Source organism: Lissotriton helveticus, chromosome 1_1, assembly GCF_964261635.1.
Source record: "Lissotriton helveticus chromosome 1_1, aLisHel1.1, whole genome shotgun sequence".
NCBI classification, from domain to species: Eukaryota; Metazoa; Chordata; class Amphibia; order Caudata; family Salamandridae; genus Lissotriton; species Lissotriton helveticus.
The window spans coordinates 1,375,761,914-1,375,784,601 of NC_136057.1; the positions used below are offsets into that span (position 1 = coordinate 1,375,761,914).

The 22,688-nt window shown below is 47.6% G+C and overlaps 2 protein-coding genes across 2 annotated transcripts in view; one reads left to right on the forward strand and one right to left on the reverse strand.

Moving 5' to 3' along the window:
- Nucleotides 1-22,688, reverse strand: part of CIMIP4 (ciliary microtubule inner protein 4) — a 553,487-nt gene that overhangs the window by 65,652 nt on the left and 465,147 nt on the right. Inside the window, exon 10 of the mRNA XM_078683876.1 lies at nucleotides 13,989-14,065. Within this exon, the coding sequence (XP_078540002.1) occupies nucleotides 13,989-14,065 (77 nt within the window). The remainder of the gene's footprint in view (nucleotides 1-13,988; nucleotides 14,066-22,688) is intronic.
- LOC144824893 (cytokine receptor common subunit beta-like) overlaps nucleotides 1-22,688 on the forward strand; it is a 150,519-nt gene that overhangs the window by 16,836 nt on the left and 110,995 nt on the right. The window lies entirely within an intron of this gene.

Sequence of the window (22,688 nt, forward strand, 5' to 3'; positions counted from 1 at the left end):
GTAGCATGTAGGTATTCAAAGGTCTCAACAAGCTGGACATCTTGGGTGAATACCACCAAACTCTCTACGTGAGGCGAAAAGAAACAAAAAAGGATATAGATGATTACTTAGACTCATGCAAATGGGTCAGAGGGACGCCCTAGAGTCTCCCTTAGAAGAATTGGAGTTCTGAGAAGTACTTAAGTTCATGCCACCAGGCAAGACTTTAAGGCTGGAAGGGTTGTCAGTCCAATTTCACAAATCATTCCTCCCACACTTAGCCAGACCACTACCAGACATATTTAACACCTCTGAACACATTCCCAACCTCATCCCAATATTGTGTGAAGCAGACATCCGGCTAATACACTAAATGGGGAAAGACCCAGAAGAATGAGTCTCATGCAGGCTATTGCGTTACTGAACACTGACAAATAATCTTTACGAACGTTCTAGCCAACGGTTTTGAATCATTAATGCCCCAGTTTGTAGATCCTGGCCAGCTGACGGAAGGCAGGAACAACATTTGGTGTTTAGCCTCCAAGTTGGAAAAGATCAGTAAAAAGATAATCCCAGCAATCCTGTTATCTTTTGAAGCCCAAAAGGACCGTGGTTAGGTTAGCTGGCTAATTTCTTGAGGCAGTCCTGGAAAAATTGAAATTTGGGAAGTAGATGAAAAGCTAGATCCTGGCGGGATATGAGTCACGCATGGCTTCAGTGTGAGTGAATGGACAAAGAACCCCCATACAAGAGCAAGATGCATGGACGCCCAGTTTCCAACCCTCACATTTCGCCCTTGCGGTTGAACCGTTTACATCAACATACTGTCTTGTGAAGACATGGGGCATTACATTCAGCATGCAGCAGGTGTGACTCCTTGCAGATGACATTCTGCTGTCGCTGACAGATCCCAGAAGGTCGCTCCTGGTAGTGGAGATTCTGTAGATCAGTTCAAAGCGGTATGCAAATTTACGGTCAGCAATATTTATTTGTAAGGTATCTGTTGCCCCAGTAAAGGCACAATAACTGCAATGGAACTCCATGTGCCAATAAATAGAAAGATCGATGTATTTCCTGGGACTGATTCCAGTCAGTTAAAGTCATGAAGAGGAGTCAATTGGCCAAACCTCCAGAAGAAATTGCTGGAAGACCTCAGATGCTGGAGTCTTCTTAAGGTGTCCTGGTTGGTAGGCATCAATGTAATCAAAATAAACATTCTCTCTAAGGCTCTCTACCTCTTTCGATCCCACATCAGACATAAATGTGCTACACAATAGGATAATGTACTTCATATCGGGAGGAGGGTGACCTTGGGGTTCCAAAAAAGCCTATATGTTACTCAAGGAAGGGGGTGATCCAAACTTGTTTGTGTACTATAGGAAGGCGCATCTCTGCTTAATCTGGGAGTGGACGATAACAATGAGCAAGAAAATATGGCGCTTTATGGACTGGGAGGTAAAAGACCACTCACTGTAACTAACTTGGCTGGAGTGGGCCCAGTATCAATGAAATGCAGTTTTAGCCACACCAACGAGGATGGTGCTGAAGGAATTGACCTACCTGGCAGTGTATCTTCCTGTTGCCAAATATACCAATTATTTACAACCCAAAATATATCCCCCAGCATTGAGAGGACAAATATTCTCTTGCTGGGTGGGGGTGGGAAAGAAGGAGAACTGAACCATACAGGACCTCTTCAATCAAGGCGGCATCAAATTAACAATGCAAGATGGATTTTGACATCCCCAAAACATACCAACTCTAATGCTGTCAGCTAAGATACTTGGCCCTGTACCCACCTAATGCATCAGCAGCTACCCTTGTCCGACCCCATTTGAAAAATACCTGTGAAATCCTTCAAATTAAGTTATTTACACAAAATATGAGTTTTTGAAGAGTTGCTTATTTTGCCATTTTTACAGCATAGTATGCAAACGTAGTTTATGTTTAGTTACATTTTTGTGTGACTTCATTTTCTTCTGGAATATTTTACCTGTCAGTTTTTCTGGGGGCGCGAGGTTTCCCTCTACCATTAAAGGGACCACCAAAAATACGCCCAGTTCTGTGGCACTTGTACCAATATACATGCTTAGATAGAATTAGAATATTTAGGAAATGTTGACATTATTGCCATCGAGATGCTTGTGATAAGATTTTTGAATAACGTACTTTTCTCCAGTTGAAAACATGCCGGGTACTGCCAGTCATAATAGGTGAGCAATGTTTTAGCCTAAAGGCTACAATAGCAAAGACACTGTGCAGCAAACAGAAAAAGAGCAGTGAGTCCTTTCTTTGTTTCTAGTATAGTTGGATTGCAGGAAGAAAATGCTGCAGCATTAAGAAAATGCCAAAGAGCCCCTTGGCCTTGGGGATAACCATAGACTCAGGATGGTCAGTCTGCTCAGTGGAGGGAAAGTCAAAGAAGAGAGAGTCTGAAAAAGAAGGTAGAAAACAGTCAGTCGAAAATCAGTGCCAAAATAGGATTACGACTCTCAGGACAAGCAAGAGAATCAGAAGGATTTGAGCTGCTGCATGGGACTCCACGGGTGGTTGGGGGTCCCACTCTCAGTCATTCAGCGCTATATGATATAAAGAGGCACCCATCAGCTGCTGGCATATGTTTAGCACCTGACAGGGGGGAGGAGCTGCCCCATAGGAGTGTTCTGTATGGTCCCCCAGTGGAGGAGCCTTCGTGATGGCACACTTTGCTTAACCATTAATTGTCAAGTGCCACAGCAGGAGTTAGTTTAACGCAATTAAAGTGGATCCCAACATCATTCACCGCACTGAAATGCATGGTCACGCATTTCTAGAAATTCTGCAGCACTGTTCAAGGCGCTTTGCTCTCAGAATGGCACATTTACAGCTTGCGCTCATCTGGTTGATCCTTAAGCACGTCCCCCAAAGCAGGCCTAAGTGATGGGACATTAGTCTTGCCTTCTCTAATACACAGGGTTCCTAGGCAATAATTTGCCTACCTGGTTCACATGTGGCCCGTTCAGTTATACTGTTCCTGACATCACTAGGAGTAACCCCTTTACAATGCAACTTAAAGAACATATCTGTCTTTAGAAATGCTAATATGGAATGTGAACATTTGCAGCTAAAAAGCCCTGTATATGTGAATTAAAGCCATGCCGGGGGCCTCTCCTGGTAAATTACCCTTGGAGTTTATGTCTTACATAAACCCATTTTAAAGTGCTCACATCTTGTCAGATTAGAGGAAAGAATCAGGGGGAGTGCACGGTATGCTCAGGGGCAAAATAGTTTGATACTTATGGATGCTTGAAACTGAAATAAAATACTGCTCACACCAAAGGCTATACGCCTACCATTATATTATGATTATGAAGAATAGCTCATGACAATGGGCGCTGTCTCTCCTCCTCTTCCCCTCCAAGTAACATTAAGCCAACTCTTTCAACAACACACATACAATCAGTTTTCAGATTGATTCTCAATACTCCCAATCAAGACAGCAAATGAGAGCATAGAAATAATTTCAATAAGTGGTTGCCCAAGAGCACACAATTTGGCTAAATGTGGAGGGTGATTTGAGTGACCACCTCCTTCTAGGCCATTAGAACCACTGGTTCCAGTCCTGAACTTTGGTGTGATTGCTTAATGCATTCTGGATGTTGTAGTGTTGCTTTGCTTCCATTAACCCCAGGTCCCTCCGCCCTCGACACCTTCATGAACAATACGAGATATTCCATCTCGCTGACAGAAAAAAAGAAGAAGAAGGAATGCTGGTTCCCAGATGAGGCTGCTCCCAGTACCTCTCGGTGTCCTTTGTTGCGGCAATTCCAGAGTTCTGCCACTGTTGATGTCCCGGTGCATCCCTTCATTAAAGATGTCCTGAAGAGGGAGTGGGCTGATCCAGATCGCATTTTGGTTCCGCGAGTTATGGCTCGCCTGTATCCCCTGCAGGAGATGGCTACTGACCTCCCGGAATCGATCCCCATTGACTCCTTTGTGGCTAGTTTGGTGGGTTGCACTTCATTGGCGGAGGACGCCGTGCTGAAGGATCCTGTGGACAAGAAAGCGGATGTGGCTCTCAGGAAGGTTTATTCTGGTTCCCACCTGGCCTTGAGGGCCAGTGTTTATGGGACTTATGTTTCGCAGTCTTTGCTGTCGGACATTAAGTCTCTCTATCAACCGATGGATGATGCCACTGACTGTTCTTCTTGAGCACATTGAGCGTCAGGTGGAGCTTCTGTCTGATGTCTCTTTTGATGTTGTGCGTGCGGCTGCACTGTCCGGTGGGGCTTGTGTGGCGGCTCGTCGCAGTCTTGTACTTAAGGACTGGAAGACTGACTCTGCGCAGAAGGCTTGTGCCTTGTGTTTGCCCTTCCAGGGTTCTATGCTGTTTCGGGGGGGAATTGGAGTCCAAATTGCATAAGCCGTTTAAGGAGAAGAAACATTCTTCTTCTTTTAATAATTCTTCTGCTGCTGCTGCTGCTGCTGCTGCTGTCCCTTCTAAGCCTAAATCTTGCCTTCGTCCTTCCTATCGTAGGCAGTTTGGGAAGGGCCAGGGGAGATTTGCTTCTGGTCGGGGTCGGGATCATAAGGCTAGGTCCCCTCCTCCTGCTAAGCCGTGCTCCTGACTCTTTGGCTGTGGTTCCTGAGTTGTTGGTAGGAGGGCGGCTGCACTTCTTCCTGAATGCCTGGGTTCAGTCATGTTCCGACGCCTGGGTGTTGGATGTTCTTCGAGTGGGGTACGTGGTGGAGTTTTCTGTTCCCCCTCCAGATTCCGGAGTTCGCCCGACTCCCTGGCCTGCTTGCCATTCCAGGAGGGCTCATCTCTCTCAAGGGGTGGCAGATCTTCTTCTGAAGGGTGCCGTTCAGGAGGTTCCTCCTTTGGAGGTGGGGTCGGGCTTCTATTCCCTGATCTTTCTGGTACCCAAGGTTACAGGGGGTTTCCGCCTGATTCTGAATTTAAAGGTGATGAACCGATGGGTGTCGCGGGTTCCCTTTTGTTTGGAGACCTTGCAGAAGGTGATTCCTTTGGTGCTTCCGGATCACTTCATGTGCACCCTGGATCTTCAGGACGCATATTACCATGTGCCAGTGCATCCTCGGTCCCGTCGCTTCCTGCGGTTTTGTGTTCGGGGCATCACTTTCAGTTCCGGGTTTTGCCCTTCGGTCTTCGTTCTGCCCAAGGGTCTTTACGAAGGTGGTGGCTCCCTTGGTCGCCTGGCTTCATCTTCAGGGGGTGATGGTGTATCCCTACTTAGACGACAGGTTGATCCATGCTCCCTCTCGGGTCCTGTTGTTGGAAGCCAGGGAGTTGGTCTGTTCTGCGTTGCGTCAGCACGGGTTTCTGATCAACTTGCCCAAGTGCCAGCTCACTCCGTCTCAGGACCTGGTGTTTATTGGGGCTCGGTTTCGCACGGATCTCAACCGTGTGTTCCTGCCCGATCCTCGGATTTTGACCCTGGTGTCCCTGGCTCGGCGGTTCCGGGCGGGGGGTTCCTTTCCGGTGCGCCTTTGGTTGCGTCTTATGGGTCTGATGGCGGTGACTGTTTTTACGGTGGCCTGGGCTCGTTTTCACCTGCGCCCCCTGTGGGGGTATCTCCTGTCCCACTGGAATCCGTTGTCCCACGATTTGGAGTTTCTTCTGCCTGTGTCTCCTGTGATCCTCCCTCCTCTTCTTTGGTGGTCGGCACGGTTCCATCTGTCTCAGGGTCTCCCTTTGCAGCCTTCTCCTTCGCTGGTCTTGACGACGGATGCCAGCTCCTTGGGGTGGGGGGCGACCTTGGGGTCCCGGGCCCTTCAGGTCATTGGTCCGTCCTGGAGAGTCACCGGTCTTCCAACTGGAGGGAGTTGACGGCTGTGTCCCGTGCTGTGATGGGTTTTCGGGGTCTGTTGCTCGGCAGGAACGTTTTGGTGAGGTCGGACAACATGGTGGCTGTGGCCTATCTCAATCATCAGGGTGGGGTCCGTTCGGCCTCCCTGAACGCGGTGGTCGTTCCCCTGTTCTGTTGGGTGGAGGGTCATCTGCTGACTCTGTCTGCGATTCATATCAGGGGAGTGGACAACTGTGCGGCGGATGTCCTGAGTCGCTGCTTTCCGGGTACTCTGGAGTTGTCTCTCACCCGGGTTGCGTTTCGGCTTGTGTGCTGGAGGTTTGGGCGTCCCTTTCTGGACCTCTTTGCCTCCCAGCACAATGCGCAGCTTCCCCGCTTCTGCTCCCGGTTTCTGCAGGAGGGTTGTTGGGGGGTGGATGCCCTGTCGGTTCCTTGGCCACCCCGCCTGCTCTATGCCTTTCCTCCTCTAGCACTGATTCCCTGGTTTCTGTCCTGCCTGTATCTGGAAGATCGGGAGGTGGTTGTGGTTCTGCCCTTTTGGCCTCGGAGGTCATGGTTTCAGACGGTTCGTCTTTTGGCTGTGCGGGGCCCTTGGTTTCTCCCCCTGTCCCCGTCTCCCCTACGGTCCTCACGGCCCCTGTCTCTTCTCCGGTTGCGGCTGTCGGTGCGGAGGTTGAGAGGCAAGGGTGGCGGCGGCGTGGTTTCCCGGAACATTTAGCGGTTGCCCTTCAGGGTTCGTGGCGGCCTTCTACCCTCTGGTGTTATGACCGGCATTGGGGTAATTTCAGTCGTTGGTGTTCGGGGTTGGGCCTTTCCCCTTTGCACTGTTCTTTGCAGGCTTTGTTTCGGTTTTTGTGGGAAGGTTTCGAGAAGGGTTGGGCTGTGTCCACTTTGCGTGCTCAGTGGGCGGCTGTTTGGGCGTTTCGTTCCCCGTGGGGTAACCTTTCTGATGGTGAGGACTTGGTTTCTCGGCTGCTCCACGGCTTTTCTCTTTCTTGTCTCGTGTCCCAGCCTTCCTTTCCCTTGTGGGATTTGCCCTTGGTCCTCCGTTTGAGCCTTTGTCGGAGGTGGACTTGAAGTTCGTTACTTTCAAGGTTGTGTTTTTTGTAGTCATCACCTCTGCTCGTCATCTTGGCGAGCTGGGGGCTTTGATGGCACGTGAGCCTTTCTTGTCCTTTTCGGAGGGTGGGGTGTTGCTTCCCCTTGATTCTTCTTTTGTGCCGAAGGTTGCTTCACAGTTTCACAGGTGCCCGGAGTTGGCTTTGCCTGCGTTGAGTTCCGTTCTGGATTCCTTGGGTGGTCCCTGTTGGTCCTTGTTAGATGTGTGCAGGGCTTTGCGCATTTATCTTGAGCGCACGGCAGCTTTTCGTGTGACTGATTCCCTTTTTGTCTCTTTTGGGGCTGCTTCCCGTGGGCGTAGGGCATCCTCTGTGTCTATCGGTCGCTGGCTGAAGCAGGTGATTTCCTTGGCCTACTCTCTTTCTGGGTCCCCTCCTCCGGTGGGTGTTCAGGGTCATTCTACGAGGGGGGTAGCGGCCTCTTGGGCTGAGGTCCGGGGTGTCCCTCTCTCTGAGATTTGTAGGGCGGCCACCTGGGCTTCTTCGAATACTTTCATCAGGCATTACCACCTTCTCAATTTGCTGGGTGATGAGGGCGGTTTTGCTTTGGGGGTGTTGGGTTGTGTTCGCCCATGATTTCTGTTTTTCTCAATAAATCTCTGGGTTTCTTTGCTGTCCTGGTGGTTTGTTGTGTTTTTTTGGGATGAATCCCGGGGTTTTGCTTTGGTATTTCTCGTATTGTTCATGAAGGTGTCGAGGGCGGAGGGACCTGGGGGTAATGTCCTATTACTTCCGGTAATCTTAATTACTCCGGGTCCAGTAGTCCTCGACACCTTCATGGGTCCCCTCCCTCCCTCCAGAACTGCCGGCCTTCATCCTTGGCTTGGTATTTCAGAGGGAATGCTGGGACCTGTACGCTTATGTACTCCCGGCGGGAGGGGGAGGGTAGGTCAAGCATTCCTTCTTCTTTTTTTCTGTCAGCGAGATGGAATATCCCGTATTGTTCATAAAGATGTCGAGGACTACGGGACCCGGAGTAATGAAGATTACCGGAAGTAGTAGGATATTATACAAATTAGACCATAATGCATTTTCTATGTTGTAGTTTTGCTTTGCTCCTTTTTTTTTAATCAGACTATATGCATTCTGGATATTGTAGTTTTGCTTTGTTTCCATTAAACCGATTAGAGATTTGTAAGTGAAACATTCAGGAGTGGAGACCATGTCTGTAATGACCTACAGGAAGGAGATACCCTAGGTGGGTTTAAAAGCATGCTCATGTTCCCGAACCAGCCCACTAAAGCAAAGCTGCGGTGGCAATGATTCTCATGGCAGGCCCAATGGGCCACCTTTCCCAGGGAAATGTCACCGAGTGTGGCCTCTGCCCAGATTTATATCGTAGAGCTTATTTCCAGCACATTTTTAGCAAAGTGGTGAAGCCAGGATTAAATGTCAAGCCTCCATGGTTAAAAGTTACTCATTGGATCAAGTGTCTGCCCACCCCAGAGAACTGCTCGTCTTCTTAGGGGTTCTATTAAGGTGTTTTTGTCTTACAGCACTTGCTACCAATGTTGTGCCTGTTTCTTAACTTCTCTGATATTTTCAAATAATGTGAAAAAACAAACGTGTGTGAGAACTTCTTTTTTGGGTCGTCTGGATAATGTAATTAACTGGGAAGTATCTGTTGTGGATACTGTTGTTTACCATTGGTGTTTCAGGGCCTATAATTATTTTACTCCACTGTGTCTCTCAAAAGGTTGCAATATCTAGCAGTCAAGGTTTGCTCTAGAAGGTGTTAAAGAGACTGGAACTCAAATACAGCATAACACAGTAATTTCACCAAATAATCTCACCAGTTTGGCAGTCTCTGATAATCACCAAATGTCCAAAGGTCTTCAACAGTCACATGACGTCTGGGAGAGGAGTCTGTGGACATCACACATAATTTGCATGTCTAGGTCACGGATGGTTTCAGGGTCTCCGAAGACAAGCGAGTTTAAGAATCCTCTGATGTGAAAGATGATTGGCGATCTTGGATAGTCACATACGTTTTGGTGGCGTCTGGATCAAAGAGATATTGTTGGTGTCTCTGTTCTTCACAGGTGGTTTCAGATTCTCTGAAAACACACAATAGTTTTGCAGTCTGATAACCACAGATGTTTTTTAGAGCTCTCATATTCACATGAGATTTGGGGGTATATGGATAGTGTTAGTGTCTCTGATGGTCCCAGTTGGGTTTGGGATCTGCGGTGACAGAAGAGAATTTGGAAGTCTGTGATATTCAGACATGGTGTGGGCGTCTCTTGTGGTCACATGAGGTTTCGGGTATACAGATATCACAGACAGTGTTGATTTGTCTGATGGTCATAGGTGATTTAAGGGGTGTTTGAAAACACAACAACATTCAAGCAGTCTCTGAAAAGAACAAACGTTTGGAGGTGTCTGACAGTCAAGGTTTGGGTGTCTCTGTTTCTCATAGATAGTGGCTCATCTCTGATGATCTCAGACGTTAAATGGACTTTGATAACACAATAGAGTTTACGCAGTCTCTGATAATCACAGAAGGCTTGGAGGAATTCGACAGTCACACAAGATATGGAGGTCTGTACATCTCACCCAAAGTCTTTGAAGACATGAGAGTTTAGTAGTCTTTGATGTTCACAGATGTTTGTGGCATCTCTGATGGGCACAGGGATGGAAGCCTCTGATGGGCGCATGTTTTAGTGTGCCCAAGTGATTCCCCACCTTTCCGGTCCTCTTATCTGTCCTCAGCAGATTATAAGACCTCACCAGAAGTTTCCTGTGAAAAGGGGAAGGAAAGCCTAGCAAGAGGAGAGAGAGATGCTGATCTGCAGAGCAGCTGCTTTGGGAGCAGTGTTCTCTTCTAACTCCAAGGGGAGGGGCCTTTCTTAAGTTGTTGACCTCCAAACTGTATTTGAGACCTGGAGGGCCTCTTTGATAAAAATAATATATTCAATACAGCGCCACCACCATGGGTTACAAGGATTTTTCTGGTCACAAAGGTTTCCATGATATTACAAAGCAGGCTTCTCCAACTTGAGTCTGAAGCATCCCGACATGTTTTCAAAATTACCTTTGCCTACGTAACTGATTACTATTTAGTTTCACTCTTTAATTGATATTCCGAATCACCAAGGTATGCATGGCACCTGAACTCACAACCCCTTTCATTGACACATACATTGATCCGGCCAACGCTGGCCAAGGAACAGGGCAGAAGCATAGCTACCTTTTGAGGTCACAGACTCAGCAATGACATGCGAGAGGAGGTTCTTCATTACTTATGCTACATGGCCACTTTCACCCTCCCTTAAATTTTTGATCTTGTGTGCCCCCTGATGGGAAAGAGATCTTCTGGTTGGGGATATGTTGTATAAAGTTAGTCATAAAAATACCAGTAGCGGGCATATCTTATGAACCTCTTGGAGTGGATGGCTTCTGGACCTTCCTTCCTGGTATGGGTACGCCTTCTCCACTTTGGCGAGAGTTAGAGTTAGCAGGACTCTATCAGAGGAGTTCGAACTAAGCAGGGGTACCTGTCAAAGATGCCCCCTATTGTCCCTGCTCTTCGTGGTGGCTGTGGAACCATTGGCGAACTGGATCAGGGGGGATGCACTGTTAAGGGGACTGTGCTGGGACAGAGACTGGCAGGATGATGTCTCCCTCTACGCCAATGGCATTTTGCTTTATCTTGCTGATCTGGATTATTCCCTTCCAAGGATTCCAGGGGTTCTGCGGGTCTTCTGCTCCTTCTTAGGCATCAGGATTAATTGGGTGGAATCAATATTATACCCCATCACATCCTGGCAACAACAGATAGGGCAGTCTGGTCCACTGATATGGGAGGAGACGAGATTTACTTACTTGGGTATTTTCATGACCAATGACTGGAACTTATTCCACAAGAGAAGCCTGGGTCAGATCATGACAGATTTTCGCAAGGATGTGGAGCACTGACATCGCCTTTCACTACTGGGCAGAGCAGCACTATTTAAAATAATCTAGATTCCTAAGTTCCTCTATGTCTATCAAAACCCGCCAGTCAAGGTCCCTTACCACTCCTTCATTTAAATAGATACTGAGATGAGAAACCTGCTCTAGAAAGGGAGCAATCCCCATAAAGCTCTCTCCACCTTGACCAGGCAACGGATGAATGGGGCAGTTGCACTTCCTGCACTGTGCCTCTATTACTGGGTAGCCCCATTGCTAGTAGTTAATGACTGGTCATTAGCGGACCAGAGGGAACCCTCCCTATTGGCAGACCGACAGGCAATGGACCCACAGGCCTACGAAGAGCAACTAAATGGGCCAAACTAGGTCACACCCCTCCCATAGCCCAAAGATGTTGTGGTCCGGATCTGCCAACGTGCACTATGGAAAATAAGTTGGGCAGACAAGTTGACCCTGGTGACACTATTGTGGGAGTCCAGTGCTCTAACGGAATAACGAAGGGTGGCAGGACACCAGCAGTGGGACATACTGGGCAAATCAAAGCTCAGTGACAAAAAAAGGAGAATGCAGACGGCTGACGTTACAGGACCAATATGACCTATCTAGGGATCATTTCCAACGTTACATGCAAATCAGGGTAATCCTACACAGCTGGATCTACTGCACCCAGGAATTAGAGGAGGAGAACCCATTGGAATACAGGGTACTGGCCTAAGACACGCCATATCCCAGATCTGCTCCTCACTCCTGGTACACTGTCAACCCACCCTGCAGAAGCAGAGAAAGAAAATGGGAAATGGACTGGGGCAGAATGGAGGATGAAGAATGAGGTGCAGCATGTCAATACCCCAGCGAAGTAGCTATTCAGGCAAGCTTTGAACTGGTTCAGCTGAAGCTGCTACACAGGGCCTATTACACACAACCACGACTGTATGCAATGGGAGCAACCGACAGATTGTTGCCAAAGGGGGTGTGTCAGGTAGGGCACTCTCTTGCACATGATCTGGGAATGCCAAAGACTGCATAGATTTTTGTCAGGCATACAGAGACTACAACCACCTACATAGTATTTAGAAAAATATTTTTTTTTAAACAATGAAGAAATATCAGCCTTGATTGACACTTGATGAACAGTCATCTTATCTTGCGATTCAAGCATACTTTGGTGAAAAGCATATAAAAGATTCAATAAATACAAATTTATTAACCACGTAATACCGACTTCCCTTTAGGAATGGGTACCTAATGATGTCTCCGGGTTTTTGAGTCAATGTAAATAGCCATTGGAGAGTCAATTCTAAAGCCAATATACAGCCCTGAAGTCCAGCCCCTACTTGAAGCTTAGCTCCACCAAAACAGAATGCTGTTCGCCAAGAGCAGCAAGCATCAGCTAATCAACCTGTCTCAACGACATGAACCATGACGAATTCGAACCCCAACTATCACACAAAGCCAACTTACTCCCATTCACCCTTGGCACTGGCCACATCCTCAAATAAACCAGTGGCGGCTGGCCTGGCTTCTCGGGTGGCGGTGCGGGTAGGAGTGGGCACGCAGAAGGGTCTTGTGGGGCTTCGCGTAGGGGTGGGGTCGCGCATGTTTAAAAAAAAAACATAAAGTAAAAATAAACTTACTTTTGAGCCGGCTCCCACATCTCTGCTCCTGCTCTCCTCGTAGAACTCGAGGAACAGGAAGCAGGCCCCACTGGCCAATCACAACGCTGCAGTGCAGCGTTGGGATTGGTTTTGAGCGTCCTAGTTCAACGCTCAACCAGGGAATGGGGCCTGGGCTTGTTCTCCCCGCAGGCTGTAATGCAGCCTGCATAGAGAACGGGCAAGGGGCACATGACTGGTTTGGGCGGCCTGAGAGGTCCAACCAAACAGTCATTGAGCACTTAGGAGTGGGAAAACCACTCCTTCCCTGCCCTGCTCCGAGAGCAGAGCAGCCCCACCCACCGTCCCGCACGCAAAGCAGCCCGAAGCATCGAATGATAATACCTTAAAGTTATTATCATTTTATGTTTCTTCTTCGCACTGCTTAAAAGCAGTAGGGCGGCGCTCCTCCACCATAGTGGAGGAGCCGCCACTGAAATAAATAAATGCATTACTGTCTTTAAACAGGGACTCTTGATAAATTAGATGGTTGAAACAATGCAAAATGTACAAAGCACAAATTGACATCAAACTTTTTGTTGTATTTTAACTGTTATAACAATTAATTATTCCTAAAATACTTTTGATTGAGTGGGAGGCTATTTGGGAAATTTATGAATTTAGAAACAACTGTATGGAAGACACTAAGGAGTGTACTCCCACCTCATCCAGTTCTCTGTACATTGACTGAAGAGTTCGAAACATGAAGGATCCGCTTTTGGATTTGAATCATCATGGAGAACCTTGTTCTTTGAGTTTAAGGTGCATCTCTTGATAGATTGAGACCCACAATTGTATTGATGACCCTGGTGACGCGCTTTGTCGCATGCAGTATATGCGACTGTAGGTGCATAAATCTCCTTTGAGTTGCTGAAAATCCAACTTTAAATTATTATGGGAATTTGCCCTCGGAAACAGATGAAATTACATGACCTTAATTAATAATACCAATAAAATTCTGTATCAAAGAGTTTTGGGATTACTGTTAACAAGATGTAAAGTTCCTTCTGGATGAATATGACATTTACTGCTATGCATTGATGCATATGTTACAGAATCTAGTGCTTTACGTGGAATTTAAAACATGAGGTGGGGGTTGGTAAAAGGGATGTACCCACAGAAGTGTAGCTGGAATCCTATCTCGGTCTGTCAATATTTCAACTTTGTACCTCCTTCACCTGCTTTTGAATAGAATCACAATTACAACTGGCACATGTGACCATTGCTCTATGTGCTCTACTGAGACGCCATGGACTGAATGGTCATGTATTCTAAACATTTTTATGACCCAATGACCGGCAATGTAGGAACCTGCTTCAACCTCAGTTCTAGAGCTCTCAATCGTGGCCCATTATAAACACCTGCACACAACCTGCACTCACAATATCAGCTTAAGATGGCCCAGTTCACACAACACACAATACAAGATTAATAACGAACAAAAAATATCCTGGAAAAGGAAAAATATCTTGGAAGTGTAAATTATGTAAAACAAGTGAAATGTAATCAGAAGCTACCTCACTGACTTGGATTCTCGTAGTTTTTACTGCCGTTTTTGAGATATCGCCACCGGGAAATTGATCTGTGTTTTTGCCTGTAAAGAAAAAAATATATAGGATCTGATAGGTTCCCTATCAAGACAGTTTTTAAGTACAGCTGGGTCCGTGACCTGGATGGAACCACTATTTTAAAAAGACATGTGACAATTTAGTCGTAGGAGGGACAAGTTTGCTCTGGTTGTTGGGAATGGCTATTGAATTCCTTTTGCCTCAAAATATTTTAGGAATAAATCATTGTTATAATTTTTTTTAAATGTTTTGTGTGGATTTTCTGCATTATATTTAGTGCTCTGTTTCAACCCAGATCATTTCACTGGAGTGTCTGTTTAGGGAAAGTATTATATTTAGGTTGTATTTTACAGCATTCCCTTATTGCTTCAGGGCTGTTTCTCATGTTTAATATGTTATTCACCCTCAAGGAATGCATCACCAAGAAAATCAAAATACCCTGGTACCAGCTTCTCCACAAATGAAAGTGAAATCATGCTGGTCAGAGAGCAACATCAGAACCTTTGTTCAAGCTCTCATGCCCCAGCATCTGGGTGGTATCAGTGTCCTGTTCCAGGGTCTTCCAGACTCCCCACGGACCCCCTTTAAGGGCATCTTACCTGCTGCAGCGTATCTCATTTAGGGGTGATGCCATTTGATAACACCACATTTAAGTCGTAATCAGTAATCAATGGTTGTGAAGTGCAATCGACATAAAATTGGTTATGCCTACTTACCTACCTTTTGAAATGAGCGCCTATAAGCTTCAATAACAGCCCTCCATACAGTTGAATATCTAACAAAATACCAACATATTTATAGAAAGTAAGCTCCACCAGTGACATCCCATTTGTAAAACACTTCCCCTAAAATGTGCTATTTCCAAATATTGTGGTATGACTGTTGATTTTTAAAATGTTAACCCTAGAGTAGCTTAGCAATATGTATAACACACGCTATAAACCTACAAATGCCTCATCACATAGCAGCAACTCATCGACGTAGGTTACAGTTTCCATCCTAAGCCTCATCAAATTGGGAACAAAATCTCAGTTTCGTTCAAGAGCCAGATTGAGGTCACTCAAATAGGGTGGGAGCCAAGACACATACATGTCTAACATCCAAATAGGATAGAACCCTTGGGGCTAAAGTGGGATCATGCGATTTTGGAACAGGGATTGAGGTGTTTAAATGTATCTTTGCACATATATAACCTATTTCTCTAGGCGGTGCAAAAGTGAGTAACTTTTGTTATAGCCAGGTATAATTAAGAACATCTACAGCTCTTGAAGAAATCTGTAACAGCCAATGACGAGGCAACCCTCCTGGCTCCAAGGCATGACTCGCAAAATGGCTACGTGAAACGCCACTGTGCAATGTTGATAACTCATTTTGAAATCAGATGCAGTAATATGAAGGACTGAATTAGAAGCGATCCAGGTTTGTATTTTCACTAGGAGAATCTGTAGGAAGCTTGGTTTCTGTTGCAGTAACAGCACATTTTTTGCCAAATTACTGATGCACTTTGACTCTATGTGTCCTGGGTCCTTGCCAATCTGGTTCCCAGGGCCTATGTGCTTTCCCAAAACTGTACCTTGTAACCCCAATTGGCACCTCTCTGGCCACGTCAGTCCCTTGTAAAAGGTACTATGGGTTCCAAGGGCACTGTGGCCAGGGAAGGCCTCTAAGGGCTGCAGCACTTATTGTGCCACCCTTAGATGCCCTGCACCTTTACACACACACACTGCCATTGCAGGCTGCATGTTTTTGGTGCAGAACAAAGTGAAGAGTAGACATGGCACACATTCCTGTGTGCCATGCCTACAACCCACTGCCCTGGCGTAAGTCAGCCACCCCTCTAGCTGGGTGCCCTATACCAGTGGTGAGGGTACAGGTGCATGAGCCCTGTACCCCCCTACAGTGTCTAGACCAATTCTTAGACATTGTAAGTAGAGTAATGCCATTAAAAGAATATGCTGCTGGGAGTTTGTCATCACAAACCCCACAGCACCATATTTGCTTTACTGAAAACTGGGAAGTTTGGTATCAAACTTCTCAGCACATTAACCCCACACTGATGCCAGTATGGGATTTAATGAAAAGTGCACTCAGAGGTCATCTTAGAGATGCCCCCTGAAAAACGACCAGCCTCTGGTGGGTTCCCTGACTGGTACACCCCAGCCTGCCACCATGAGACATGTTTCTGGACCCCTGGGGTGGGAGTCTTTGCTCCCTGAGCCCAGAAACAAAGCCTTTCCCGAGTGAGGGGTTCCCACCTCCCCCAGGCCAGGAAGAGCCATCTGTGGCAGGGGAGCTTCAAAGGCCTTGCCGCCTTTGTAATGCGATCCCCAGCCTCACCTGCTACCAGGAGCAAGCCCCCTTCCTGACTCCCCTCCTTTTCAGAGGGAAGACAGGCAGGAACAATTAGCCAGACAAGAAGGTGTGCCCACCTTTGCCAATCCCACCCCTCAGGTGAGGGAGGCGTGGTGAAGCCCACTCTTCAGTGCCCGCCACCTTGCAGATGTCAGGCACTCCCCAATCAGGATTAGGGATTGTGCCCAATTCCCCATGTGGGGTGAGCACACCAAGGGTGTAGTCACCCTAAGGTCAGTACCCCATTGGCTACAGACCTCGAGACCACTAAAAGGCCCCCTAAATACAGTTTTTAGGGGGCCGCCCTGAACCAAGAAGACAAATTCCTGCAACCTAGAAAGAAGAAGGACAAACGCTCAGCAGAGGAGACTGTAGAGAAGAACTGACTTGGCCCCAGCCCTCACGGTCCGTCTGCAGTTTCCAGAGATCCTGCGCCAAAAGTTGACCTGTCCTGTAGCCAGCGACCTCAAGAACCCCTGGGAAGACTGACTGCCTTCCACAAAGACTGTATCTCCTGTGAAGAGCAGCTTTGTTCAAAAGAAACTTGCAAAAAACACAGTTGATGGACAGAATGTAGAACAATGTCATACATTCACCCCAGTACAAGGATCTGGGCCTAAATCCATCGTTTTTTTGCACTCCACACCACCCTGGGTTAGACACTGGCTATATGCAAATCAGCTCTGACCCTGTGCCTCATGGGAACAGTCCAGTCCGAACTACCAAGCCATGTCTTTCCCAGACCGGAATCAAGCATCCAAGGACCGGTTTCTGGCTATCAGCCTTCATCAGCCTGGATAGCTTGACTCCAGTGGTGTGGAGAGCCTGGGACTCACGTCTGAGCATACCCAGCACACTCGGGTGAAAATTGCAAAAAACACAGTTGATGGACAGAATGTAGAACAATGTCATACATTCACCCCAGTACAAGGATCTGGGCCTAAATCCATCGTTTTTTTGCACTCCACACCACCCTGGGTTAGACACTGGCTATATGCAAATCAGCTCTGACCCTGTGCCTCATGGGAACAGTCGAGTCCGAACTACCAAGCCATGTCTTTCCCAGACCGGAATCAAGCATCCAAGGACCGGTTTCTGGCTATCAGCCTTCATCAGCCTGGATAGCTTGACTCCAGTTGTGTGGAGAGCCTGGGACTCACGTCTGAGCATACCCAGCACACTCGGGTGAAAATTGCAAAAAACACAGTTGATGGACAGAATGTAGAACAATGTCATACATTCACCCCAGTACAAGGATCTGGGCCTAAATCCATCGTTTTTTTGCACTCCACACCACCCTGGGTTAGACACTGGCTATATGCAAATCAGCCCTGACCCTGTGCCTCATGGGAACAGTCCAGTCCGAACTACCAAGCCATGTATTTCCCAGACCGGAATCAAGCATCCAAGGACCGGTTTCTGGCTATCAGCCTTCATCAGCCTGGATAGCTTGACTCCAGTGGTGTGGAGAGCCTGGGACTCATGTCTGAGCATACCCAGCACACTCGGGTGAAAATTGCAAAAAACACAGTTGATGGACAGAATGTAGAACAATGTCATACATTCACCCCAGTACAAGGATCTGGGCCTAAATCCATCGTTTTTTTGCACTCCACACCACCTTGGGTTAGACACTGGCTATATGCAAATCAGCTCTGACCCTATGCCTCATGGGAACAGTCCAGTCCGAACTACCAAGCCATGTCTTTCCCAGACCGGAATCAAGCATCCAAGGACCGGTTTCTGGCTATCAGTCTTCATCAGCCTGGATAGCTTGACTCCAGTGGTGTGGAGAGCCTGGGACTCACGTCTGAGCATACCCAGCACACTCGGGTGAAAATTGCAAAAAACACAGTTGATGGACAGAATGTAGAACAATGTCATACATTCACCCCAGTACAAGGATCTGGGCCTAAATCCATCGTTTTTTTGCACTCCACCCCACCCTGGGTTAGACACTGGCTATATGCAAATCAGCTCTGACCCTGTGCCTCATGGGAACAGTCCAGTCCGAACTACCAAGCCATGTCCCAAGATGCTTGTTTCCGGTCCATGGACGACATGGCTTGGCAGTTCGGGCTGGACTTTTCCCATGAGGCAAAGGGTCAGACTGATTTGCATATAGCCATGTCTGAAATGGGGTGGCTGAGTGGGCTAAAGAATGGTGATGGATTAAACCCAGATCAGTTGACTGGGGGTGAGTGTTTGATTTGCTCAAACGCTCCGTCCATCATCCCCCTTTTGTATCGCTTTGTTCAAAAGAAACAACAAAGAAAGAATCTGAGTCTGCTGAAGACAACGAAACACGATTCCTGGAATCACCACTGCACCCGACGCCTAAGGCCCGAGTCCAAGTGACCCACTGGCCCCAGCAAGGTCCCCTGTGCTCCAGAGTCCGAGTCCACCGTGGGTTGACCTCTCCAGGACTCCCCAATGTCACCTGCAGCCTCTACATGGAGACACCCCCCCAACCGCAAGTGGCCCGGTAAGGTGAAAACCGACCTCAATAGACACCCCCGCATCCCGCGGCCCTGCGCCCTGGAGAAGAGAACCCGCAGTGTACCTACATCCCCGAGCCCTCCAACTTACCTGCCCAGCTGTTGGTTCCTCCCGGAAGTCATCCTGGACTGAGCCTGCAGCCAAAATCTAAAACCGACAACTCCCATTGAAAACAACAGGGTACCCTACGCCAAAACTGCACCCTGCCGCCCCTGAACCACTGCTGGTGTACTTTGGGTGCCCCTTTGCCCCGAGCCTAACACCAGGAGCTTGGCTCCCACAATCTTGTGGCCTGCTCGTGAGCAGCCACCAACCGGAGGCTCCCTATCCCTCATTGGATAACATTGGGCATCGGTACTCTGCACCTGGCCGCCCTATCAATCAGTGGAAAAACCCACGACCACCATAACGGGTCCTGCTTTAGGATATTATCAGACAATCGGGCCATGGCCTATGGCATCCGAAGCGTTTGATATATTAACCACTTCAGCAAACTGATTAACTGATACCTCAATTTCAATAGGTTCTAAAGGCAAAGAATTAGTCATCTGTATAATATTCTGGGTAGTATTATACAAAGTGACAATATAAGTAGCCAAATAATTACCCAAAGTATTATATGGCCTCGTACTATTCTCGTTCAACAGCCTGTTAGAAACTAAAGTCAGAATCTTCTCAAAATAGAGGACTCGGCTGCACATTATGTTATTATGTTGGTGTTTTTTAAAAGCACAAGGGTTACTCCACAGAGGCGTCCTGGCGCTACGTAAGGGAAACAGGAAGGGACATTAACAGTGGAGATAACAGGCGAAAGTTCACTGTGTAAATAGGAAGAGTTTCGTTTTTTTCCTAAGAGCCACAGGAGAGGAAATGGATCTGACGGGAAATGGGAGGGCACTGAAAGGCTTAGATGCAATAAAAGAAAATGCTCGGCCTCCTAGGTGGGACTTCCTAATTCTAGTCACAAGTAAGTGACATTGTTTCCCAGTGCCTAACCCGCCACATGGATTTTAAACGTAATTATTAAGATACTGTTTCTGACTCTTCCATACTAATATTATAAAGAGAGAGCCCAAACCTTTGAGGCTACCCGCCTCAAAGGTCATCTCAGTAACCACAGCACCAATCACAACACCCAATACAGCGTTGGAAAGGGCAGTTGCAGCAGAAGGACATAGGCTAGGCAGATGGCCACCATATATATATATTTTTTTGCAGAGTTTTATATAGCGCAAACTTGACCCAAACTGAATCAGGTATCAGAGGGCTTTACATAGCACCAGTTACGTTACATGAGGACACACATTCATTTTTGTTAGGCACAGGGAGATTAAGTGATTTGCCCAGAATCACGGGATGTTTGGCGTCGTTACTAAGACTCGAACCCAGATCCCCAGGTCCGAGGTTGAGCGCCTTAGCCGTTAGGCCAACTCCTCTATACATTTAAAAGGTAAAAGAATCGTGCCAGCAAAGTAGTCCCTTGTGGGCGTGTCTGCATTGTGCTGTGGGTGTGGGCTGGGGGCGTGACTAATGCTGGGGGCGTGTGGTACGGCCATCACATCGTGGGCTGTGGGAGTGTGCTGGGGGCGTGACAAACGCTGGGGGTGTGACAAACGCTGGGGGCGTGTGTCTGCCCTTCGTGCCATGTGAGTCGTACATACAAGCGCCAATTACGTGGCTGCGCAGCATCAAGGGGCACGCTGGGGGCGTGAGACAAGCTGGGGGCGTGAGAACCGCTGGGGGCGTGTGTACGGCCTTCATGCCATGTGAACGCAATTGCGCAGCATCAAGGGGCACGCTGGGGGCGTGAGAAACGCTGGGGGCGTGTGCTACGTTCCGCCCTTCATGCCATGTGGGTCGTACATTAATCAGAAGATCGTCTGCTGTGGCCGTGTGCTGGGGTTGTGACAAACGCGTTCACCTGGAGGCCTGGTAAGTAACGTTACTGCAGCCTCTCCTGCGCGCTGTTACTGAACTCTCCCATTCAACAAAATTACACACGCCTGCTACCATCAATCAGGGCTCTAGCCGGGCTCAGGTGGCGGATCAGTACACTAATTACACGCACCTGATAACATCAACCAGGGCTGCAGCTGGGCCTCAAGCGAGGGAACACGCGCCTGCTAACATCAAACAGGCCTGCATCTGGACCTCAAGCAGGGGAACACGCAAATGAGCGTGTCTGCGGGGACAATTACTGCAGCCTCTCCTGCTCGCTGTCACTCAACTCTTTCATTAAACAAATTTACCCGCGGCTGATAACTCTCTCATTCATCGACATTACACGCGCCTGCTAACATCAACCAGGGCTGTAGCCGGGCTCAGGCGGCGGATCACTACACCAATTACACGCGCCTGCTAACATCAACCAGGGCTGCAGCTGGGCCTTCTCCGTCCCTATTCTAATGAAACAAAAAATTTTGTCTACCGCGAGATTTTAAAATAAATTGCCCTTGCCAAATACACACATTACACACATTCTATTTCAAACCCGGACAACGTCGGGACGGGCTGCTAGTAAAGTATAAAGAGCCGGTGAGAGGCTGTCTGGTAATCCCTAAAGTTGTCTCAGTTAATGTCTCACATGAGAGGGTTCCTCCCGTACTTCATTATCACATCAGTCATGGAGATGGGGTGGGGGGTGGGGGAGTGTGACCATTCAGACTATGCCAGGCCCCCAAAGCTTTAAGAATGGCTACTGAAGTAAAACAACTGTTGTTCTGCTCAACTCTAAATTAGACAAATAGTGCCACCAAGTGACGGGCTGTCATAAGTGCTGCTGCTAAGCACTGAAAACCACCGGCTAAAATTAAACACCGACTATAGGCTAGGTGATTGCTTCTGATGCTGCATTTGGGTATCAAGTGTTGAGCTCAGTTGCCATATAATGCCTTGTCTTTCTTTATCTCTTTATTCAATGGATTCTCGTGTATCATCACCAGTAGCAGCTGCTGTGGGGCTGTAGTGGTGGTGGTGGGGGGTATTAAAAAAAAAACAGGATGCAGACAGACTCCCCTAGCCAATCACGACGCTGCGGTCACCAGCTTGATATCAGCGTCGTGATTGGTCTGAGCCCCATGGTTCGGCACTCAGACAGGGACTAAGAGCCTGTGAATGTTCTCCGCTCAGGCTGTGCAATACAGCCGGGTGGAGAACATGCTAAGTGTGCATGACTGTTTACCCAGGCCAAACCATCATATCCACTAAGAAAGTGTCCACCACTCCTCCCCCTGCTCTCTGGGCCGCTGAGCCCAGCCCTAAACAGAGCCAATTTAGAAACATCATAACATTGTGTTATTATCAATTTATTTTTCATGTGTGGCGACACCGCCGCTGAGCATCACTCTCCTTGTCTGTGTGTTGAATCAATGCCATCTTTACTGCTTGTTAAGGAATGGCATGAGTAAGAGGAATAAACTAGTAATGTTATGATTACTTATGTGGTAATCTTTATTACACTGAGTCCTCTCCCTTGTGCCCACACCTACACCAAACCCTCAGAGAGAAGGGCATTGGTGTGGGTTTCTTGCTTTGCATTAACAGGAAGGACTTAGTTGGTGTAACCCTCTTATTTCTCCCCAGAAGAGCCAGGGGGAGGTGTTTCATTGTGTTTGTATGTTACATCCATTAGACATAACTCATTCTAAAACCAGGAATATTATGTTGTTTGATTTATGTACACCAGTATATTTTTACTTTTATTAATTAACGGAAAAAATACTACTGTAATAACATACCCTCCCTGCAGTCAAGGCTCGAAAAATGCTGCAGAGAAAACTTGAAGTTGTTTAAAAGAAA